Genomic DNA, 9,279 nt, shown 5'->3' with positions numbered 1-9,279 from the left:
GCGTTCGCGGGGTCTTTCCCCATAACAAGGTTGTCGGAATGCAGCGGTTCGTCCTTCGTCTCCCCCGGTCTCTCCGTGTCCACCCACGTTTCACGTAAGTCAGGTCAAACCGGTCAAGGAGAGTTCCCATGGTCCCGGCCCTCCCCCCCTCTCCTCCTTGAGTAGTGGACGGGGGTCCAGTCTATAAGGTCAAGAAATACTGGCTGTGCGCACCGGGGTCGGGGCAGGCAGTTCTTGGTGGACTGGGGGGGTACGGCCCGGAGGAGCGACAGTGGGTTCCTTCGCGTCACATCATCGACATCAGCCTGATAGATGACTTTTATGGGATCACACCCTGACCGCCTGGGCCGTCAGGAGTCGGCCCTAGGGGGGGGGGGGGGGGTACTGTCACACGCGGTGAGGTCACAGTTGGGTTTTTGTCATGTCTTGTCATTTCTGTTTTATTTGAAAAAAGATAACTCTCCTCTCGTTCAGGTCACTTGCCTTCCTCGTGTGTCACCGGTCTGATTGTCTTCCCGCCCTGATTGTTTCCACCTGTTCCCCATTACCTGTGTATATTTGTTGGTCTCCCTTTTGTCGTGTTGCCAAAGTGTTTCGTCCTTCGTCGTGCACCAAAGCCTTTTTCTCATAGTCCATAGCCACCGCTCCTTAGCTCAAGTATCTTTTTGTTTTCTCTGACTGAGTGTTTCTGTTGTAATTCCTAGTCTCTAGCCTTTTGTTACTTTGTTCTAGTCTAGTGTGTTTTCAGCCTCGTTTTTGAGCGCCTTAAGTTGATTTTCATAGCCTTTTTGTTTTTCCTCCTTATGAGTTTTGATTTCGTTAATCTTTAATTACTATTAGTCCTAGCTTTTTGTCCTCGTTGAGAGTGGATTTTTGATTTGTTTATTTAGTGTAAGTTCAGAGTTTTTTCCTCCTTGGAGTGATTTTTGTTTCCTTTAGTTTAGGGCCTTTTCATAGCCTCACTCGGTCGAGGATTTTCCCCGTCCTGAATAAAACCGCTTACTGTCTAACTCTGCATCTGAGTCCTCATTTGAGTCCCGGCCTGACAGTGTATAGTATTATACTTACAATAACAAGTCAAAAAATGTGACATAATTAATACAGAGTTACACAAATTACACCATATAACAGGAAAATCAGCTCCCATATACACAACTGGATAGGATATGCTAAATAACTTTAGACAACTAATATATCAGTCCTTCTGCTGTCCCACCACAAAATGTAAAGGGTGAGTGGCAGGGAACTTAGTCGACAATTCTTTTGTCCAGTCCTAAACATTTTTACTTGACCTTGATAGAAAATGTCAAAGGAAGACATGAAGACTAATGATCCCTCACCGAGGAAATTCACTTGTCACAGCAGCTCATATACACAAATTCATAAATTCATGCCGGTGTTAAAGAGACAGCTGTTGGACACCTGCAGCAGTACTTACACAGTGGGATCAGAAGTCTGTTGCTGAAGGAGCTGCTTAAGGTCCCATCAGTCTCATGCAGGGGGTTGGAGAGCTTGTTCATGATGAAGTCCAGGACAGAGCTGGTCTCTTGACCAGTTTGTTGAGTCTTTTCTTGTCTGTCTCCATGCTTCCCTCTTCCCAGCAGACCACTGTATACAATATTGCAGATGCCACTACAGTGTCATAGAAGGCTTTTAACAGAGTCCTGCACGCTCCAAAGGACCTCAATCTCCCCAGTAGATGGAGACGACTTTGCCCGTTTTTTGTACAGGATGTCTGTGGTGTCCGACCAGTCCAGTTTATTGTTAAGGTGAACACCCAGGTATTTGTATGCTCCCACCTCAATATCCAATCATTGGATGTTCAATGGTGTGATCTGAGGCGTCTTTTTCTGGAAATCAATCGCCATCTCTTTCTTTTGGAGTTGATGTGAAGGTCTGCAATCACCTCTTAGGTACTCCTGCTCATTTTCTTCTGATACACATCCCACAACGGCTGTATCATCAGAGAACTTTTCGAGGTAGTTAATCTTGTATCTCGGAGGTAATAGGGAAGAATGCCAACGGCTAACTGCTCAATGTCTTTTGTGCAGAATTGCTGCTTAATGTGTCCAGGATATTATTTACAAACATCGCTATCCCTTCACCCTCCTTCTTCCCACTCTCCTTTGCTCTCTCACCAGTTGAAAGCCATTCAGAGTTACCAGCAGGTGAGTTCATTCAGCAATAACATATTTGTATAATAACAGCTCTAAGCAACGTGCCTTCATCCTATCAGGGAAAGTGACAATTCCAGCAAGTGTGCCAAGAATAATGAACTCATGTCATCCGGTCCCAAATACTAAAACTCTCTCCCACCTTAGCTGTAGCCCTGACGATATGCACATCCAACCAAAACAAAGCAATGAACCATGCAGAAAACTCAACCAAACTAGCCAAACGTCCATATACAAAGACAACCTGAGCTCAAGCACACCCAAAAGTAAAACAAAACAAAACAAAACGTTTGACTATGAACTTCCTAACACCAGTACTTGGCAGTTTTATAACCCAGATTACCAACTCAGGTCATACTGCTCGTAGCAGACCAGTAGATAAGGCCGGAAACAGCCTCCTGATCGCAACCTGCATCAATTTCTCAGCTCCACCCCTCACTTCCTGGAACAGCAAACAGCCTAGGACCAACCCTGTGGTTTTTACAATACACTAGGTAAATATATAACTATTTAGATCAGGGGTGTCAAACTCATTTTGGTCCAGGGGCCGAACTATATATGAGCTCAAGCTGGCCAGAGCACAAAAATCACTGCATAAATTTGAAAATATAAAAAAAATATTTAGATAAAAAAATGCTAAAAACGAGTGCAATACATAATCTTTTTATTTAAGAATTTTTCTTCAATAAATAAAAAGTAACAACCTGAGGCTCAATGTTTGTCATATCTCACAGCAGAGCTCATAGCAGAGCAAGCAGATGACATGGAAGGCATGAGTTTGGATTATTTTAACAATATAGCTTTGAACAATAAAAAAAATGATGTAGAAATGTTCCAAGTTACATCAATGACAATCATCAAAGCCAAGTTAGACCTTCAGTCTCCCCAAAATAATAAAAAAGTATTTTTTCCAAAACACCTGTTGTATGATGACCACAGGAGACTGTTGACGTGTGGAGTGATTTTGGAGTCCTAATAATGCATAACAGTGGAGTATTGATATATTTGCCATAAGAATTCCCAAAATTATAAAAAAGTATATTTTTCCCAAACAGTGTTGTAGTATGACCACGAGGAGACTGTTGACGCGTGGAGTGATTCTGGAGTCATAACACTGTTAACAGTGGAGTTATTGATTTTTGTTTGCAGCGTCTCTCTTGAAACTGAAATTTGCAGACCTCCCTGCGCTCGTCAGGCCGCTGGCTGCTCGTGGAGATCACTGTTATGTGTCCAGCTCGGAGGACGGCTTGTTCTTTTACAAAACGGGTTTTTGGTTCTTGTGGCTCGTAGTATATGCTATTACGATGTGAAAGAGGCATCTTTGTGTTTGAACGTTTCGCCTCTTACTTATTGATCCCGGAAGTCCGATCTGTGAATATCTTTCCAACTTACGAACTTGCCGACTCTCTTAGTGGCGTTTAAGATTGTATTCCTTTAGCACAGCCACTTGCTGCATGCACACAAAAGACATACACAAGCAAAATCAAAAGTGTTAGATTTTCAGTGTTAGAGTTGACAGTTAAAATAGAGAGTAATTTTAACTCTTGTTCATGTTTAATTCAACTACAAGATAGTTATTCCTCAAAAAGAGTTGGTGTTGTTAGAGGGAGTCAAATGTCATATCGTGCAAACAACTCTACAAGTGTTGATTTAACAAGATCGTAGTGTTAATAGTAATGTACACTGGGTTTCCTAATCTGCTGCCCAGGGGTTCTTGTCCACACGTGTTCACTTCACCTGGAAAATCGCAATTCGCCTGGAAAAGAGTGACGAGGAGCATGTGTAAGTAGCCAATATGTCTATTTAATTACTTTTTCTACTCAGTAATGTTAGTAAATGTATTTCTGCAGGTAGCTAAAGCTAAATATCCTAATTGGTTAGCTAGCCTTTGCTAACCAGCTCACCATTCAAGTTCAAGTTATATATTGCCTAGCTGATTGAAAAGGATTATCCTATATATGTGTAACTAGGAATACAGTAATATTTTTCTCATGGAGAAATTAAAATAAGCAAGCAGTACACTGGTCTGTTTCGGTCGAAGCAGATCAAAGTTACTTCTTTTCAGAGCAGTGCATGTTAGCTGCATGATTGTAGCTTCATGCTGTTATTGGGATGGGCAAATATTTACGTAATAATGTCCCTGTTGCTCAGAAATATCAACTAACATGCATAATTTGATCAGTATGCACATTTGTACTAATGACTGACTATATTGGAGCTACAACATAGGGCACATGTTAACTGCTTGCTGTATTAGAGGTTGTTTTTTGCATTATTGTACATAAATGTTGCACATTGCTCGGTATGTATGTGTATATTTTATTGCTGTCAAAAATATGTTATTAACTTGTTAACGCAAAATAATTTTAACAACGTTAATTTTTTTTTTAACGTGAGATTAAAGCGGCACTTAATACTTTCCATTTCTCGGTGATTCTGGCGACACATGTGGACAAAAGCGGTAGTGTTTTGGTACTTCATGAAGGTACTTTGTTTTCTTCACAGTACATTATGTTGGTCAAGGTGAGATTTGGTGAAAGTCAGAAGTATGTTAAAGTGGCCAAGAATGAAGAAGGCTATGAAGACTTCAATACATTTCTTCAGAAAGGTTGGTATTACTTTTTTACACAGCTCTGATTGTTTAAGTGAACTGATGTAATGTCAACTCAATTTATAATGTGCTTTTAAACTGGTTATATTGTCACACCCACATTAATCATGTTGGCCAATTTTAATCATGTCTTGTGTGCAGTCAAAATGTTAAATTTTTAGATTATCTGAAGTCCACACACTGCTCTGAATTCCATCGTATAATAATTATTATTTTTCTAAATCTAATATTCTCCCAGTCATAGAAAAGTTAGGTCTTCCACTACAGACCGTGCTGCATTTGACAGATGAGTCAGGGACAGAAGTGGATGCAGATGTGTTTGAGGAGCTTTTACAAGCAGGGGACCTTACCATCAAGGTGTCCACAGAAAAATCTACAGGTAAGACCTGGGTCCAAAAATGTGGATCATCCACTAGAAGTTCTGATGAGCATTGTGTAGGACTGAATGTGTTTGTATATCAAAGTTCACTGTCAGTGAGTGTTAGCCTGTTGTGCCCTCCTGTGATAGACAGCTTGGTTGTGAAGCCAAAAAGAAGTTGTTAGGGGACCTTGAGCAATAATTATCTTTTCAACCATGTTTGTGTACATTTCTTTAACTGTCTTGCAGTTGTGCTCCATGAAGATCAATCATGCACTTCTTTGGAGTCACCTGTGTGGGACACCTCATCCTCTCCATCGTCTCGATCCACTGTATCCTCTGTGCAGTCTGATTCATCAGATGCAACAATAATTCTTGAAAGAAACAGTGGAATGAAAAGAACCCACGCTGATCGGGAAGCAGCACAAATGGTATGCAGCTACCTTCATTTTTGTAAAAAATGAAATAAATGATTAATCCTCAAACACAAAGATATTGTGCAGACAGGTTGTGGTTTTGTTGCAAGAAAGGCTAACATGATGTCTACCGTTCTGATTTTTCCTTATCTTTTAGATGGTGAGAGATGTTCTCCAATCTAAACCAGGGGGGGGGGAAATCTTGCACGAATATGACCAAACAAAGACATTGATGGATGGTACACACCGACAGATGGTAAACCTATTGGTGGCTGACATGATTGAAGTTCATGGGTAAGCATTGAATGTTTCACTTTATGCTAATCATGCTTCCATAAATATTATTAGAGGATGTGTCCATTTTGAAAACGGTTGAGCAAAAGGGTGTCACACAACCTTAACAGTTAAAAGCAATTCCATTACTGTAGTCTCCTGTTGCACTAATTCAACATAAAAGGGCTTTATGTTGAATTAGATTTGTGTCCATATAATCAAACAAAACTTCTTAAATATCAAACAAAAATAAGAATTTGAGCGAGAATAAAACTTGCTAAAGCAAAAAAATATCATCTCAAAAGTAAAAATTGCAACCAAATTATTTCCGTAAATGTGCTGATCTTGTACTTTTTTGATATGTCCTTTTGTTTACAGTTTCCTCTGCTTCTCTCTCATTGATCAGACTTTGTAAAAATCTCATTTAGATATGCACAGCTGCATGTAAACGAAAATATTAGTGGAATATTCATTTTCTTTAGTCCTTCCTTTTTTTTAATAAGGCCAAAAAATTGAATATTTTCTGCATGTAAACATAGTGAGAGCAAAAGTCTGATCAATAAGAAGAAAGGGAACAGTAAAAAAAAAATCACATTATCAAATAAGTAAGACCAGTAGTTACACCATTACACAAATCATTTGATTGCAATATATACATTTTACTTTTTAATTGTTTTTTTTTTTGGTTCAGTAAGTTTTATTCTCTCTGAAATTCTTATTTGATATTTAAGACATTTTTTTCTTGTTTTAATGCTTGAAAAATAATAAATTTTCTACTTTTAAAGGAGGGTCCCACCAACCTGGGTACGAACAAAATATGCTGTTGGCATCATCACTCTATTTCCCAACCTCAGAGATCCATACTCCAAAAATGGATATGTAAGTTTGTAAATGAATGATGATATTACAATTTATGAAGGGAATTATGTGTATGTTCTGTCATTGCCTTGTGGTGCTGGGTTTTTCTGGGGTCCCCTGTGTTTCTCAGTTATGTTTTTCTTTTTTGATTTTACAGGAACACTACTATGATGCGGAGAGTGGATCTGGCTACTTGGCCTGGAGGATAAAGACCGTCCAGCGCAACACTGCCATTCAGTCCCGGAGATGCTCCACCAGCATGACTTCTACATATGGTCCAAAGAGCACGAGGGATTTTCTCCTGATTGACGAGCAACTGTTTGGTGAGGAATGCTGTGAGGCAATATCCTTATTGAAGCATTCAACTGATCAATCAGTTATCAAAGAGAAGATGAGGGCAACATTTCAACACCGCCAGACACTGGTTCAAGACCAGCAAGCCTCCTTAGCAGTCTTGGACGTGTTCCCGCGTTTTCTCGACACCCCTGGTTTGGTAAGAAATACATCCATTTATTTGAATTACTTGTGTGAACAATGCTTAATCAGAGTTTATACTTTCAGTTGCACAGGCATAAAAAGATTTGAAGATCATTTGTGGATGGTCTTATTTCTGGGAGAGGTTGTAAGGATTTAAGATGTTTGTTTTTTTTGTAGATTGACCAAGACTTCACCATGATGTTTGGAGGGGAGGTTTCCGGCAGATTTTTGGCCAAATGGCCCTCCTACTTCAAAGCTAAAATCCTGGCAGACTGCAAGAACCTGATTTCTAATGAGCATATTGAGGACCTCTTATCTCCACAGCAAAACTCAAATGAGTTTGGTAAGTGTGGCTAATTTTTTCTTTAAAACATTTAAATTTTCTGACAAGATTCTAAAAACTTTAAATATTGTCTGTGGCATAATCTGGATTTATTTAAGGCTATTGTCTGATTTAATCGTTTCTAACAGTCTTATACTTCTACTTTTTCCCTAGGCTGGGACAGTGACCTCTCAAGCATTCTGCTGTTGGTTCATCTACTTCCCCCTACCGCAAAAGGCCACAAGAAGAGTGCTAAAATTAGCTCATGTCAAGCGATCGACCATGTTGTGAGATATCTGAGGGTATGCCATATTTTAGTGTGCTTTTTATGTATTTCTGACACTGCCGCTTCTTGTGTGTGTTTTTAGTGGTTGCTCCCCTTACATTGTTATTTTTTCTCATAGTACTCTTTTACACTTTTTGTTGTAGATTGGAGCCAGTGTTGAGACCTTCCTTGGGAGTGTGGAACCAGGACAGCCCTTCCTGCTGTGTGTCGGTGAACAGAAGAACAACATCCAAAGGTTCTATGTTATTGTTGACCACAAAGCCATCCCTTGCAAGGCGCAGACATCCCTGGCAGCTTTCGATGAACTCTTCAAGGCACATTTCATCTTCAGTGTTAACTACCATGAATCCCTCAACAACTTCTATACATTCATCCAAACCACGGTGTTCAACATCGATGTGGGAAATACAAAGGAAAGTCCCAGAGTCAAGGAGCTCAGAGCACGACTGCTGCGCACCGATACTTGAGGTGATACACATCCTTGGATGCAACTATGTTGATTTGTTTTATCTGTAAAGTGCACCACATAAGTTCTGCATTGCTTTGTCAGCATTTGAGATTTCACCACGGTTTATATCCGGCAAAGACATTACGTTTAAAGTGTGGACAGCCGGGATGTTCTTCATTATTTTGCACTTACTCAGGTTTTAAGAAGCACCTGATTCGTTTTCACAGGGACAGTGTTTCAACAAATACTATGGACAATGTGGACACTCAAATAGAAAGCGATGAGCCTTCAACTTCTCAGGCAGTCTGTACAGACACTCATGTAACCAACCAGATCTCTATTGATAAGCATCATGTGTTAAACAAGTGTGGTTCTGTTGTAGCACAGTTACAGGCATCAGGTGTTGCTGAGAGCAGTGTCCAAGCAATAGTAGGGTCAATCGAAGAGCTTGTATCTGATATTCATATGCAAGTGAGAGAGGCTGTTCTAAGTTGTACTTCTTCAGAGATTCAAGGCACAGATTTGGAAAAGAAGGTGAAAAATTGTTTTGATCAACTAGAAAATCCTTTCTCAGTCTTAAATACAGGAGCCAAACGACAGAAGTTCTTTGAGGAAAAGTGGGAAATAGTTGAACCTGTAGAATATGTTCTCGGGGTGCGATTTGATGTTCGCAGAGATCGAACAACAGGAGTTTACAATCAGATCCCCGTAACAGATAAATTTGTGTATGTACCCATCTTGGGAACCCTGAAGTCTATGTTCAAGAACAGTGACTTATGTGAATGTTTTCTGCAGGACAAACAACATGAAGAAGGTATTTATAAAGATATATGTGATGGTTCATACTTAAAAAGTAATAACTTGTATTCCCAGCAAAAACATGCTCTACAGATTCAACTTTATTATGATGATTTTGAGACCGCAAATCCCTTAGGTTCAAAGAAGGGCATACACAAACTTGGTTGTATTTACTTCATATTGAGGAATCTGCCCCCAAAATGTAACTCTGTATTGATGAATATTCACGTTGTGGCACTCTTTCACTCACAAGACTTG

The 9,279-nt window shown here is 39.8% G+C and overlaps 1 protein-coding gene across 1 annotated transcript; it reads left to right on the top strand.

Annotated features, from left to right (window-relative positions):
• Positions 1-3,876: 3,876 nt before the first annotated feature.
• Positions 3,877-8,268, top strand: LOC109138679 (uncharacterized). The gene is made up of 10 exons (XM_019259663.2): positions 3,877-3,956; positions 4,680-4,782; positions 5,024-5,164; positions 5,393-5,574; positions 5,717-5,853; positions 6,618-6,711; positions 6,848-7,183; positions 7,345-7,510; positions 7,664-7,791; positions 7,919-8,268. The coding sequence occupies exons 2-10, from the start codon at positions 4,686-4,688 to the stop codon at positions 8,240-8,242; spliced, it is 1,605 nt and encodes a 534-aa protein (XP_019115208.2). The 5' UTR covers positions 3,877-3,956; positions 4,680-4,685; the 3' UTR covers positions 8,243-8,268.
• Positions 8,269-9,279: the final 1,011 nt, after the last annotated feature.

This window comes from Larimichthys crocea, unplaced genomic scaffold (assembly GCF_000972845.2).
Source record: "Larimichthys crocea isolate SSNF unplaced genomic scaffold, L_crocea_2.0 scaffold44067, whole genome shotgun sequence".
Classification (NCBI taxonomy): domain Eukaryota; kingdom Metazoa; phylum Chordata; class Actinopteri; family Sciaenidae; genus Larimichthys; species Larimichthys crocea.
Note: the sequence above shows the minus strand (reverse complement) of the source record. Positions and strands in the feature narration are given on the sequence as shown.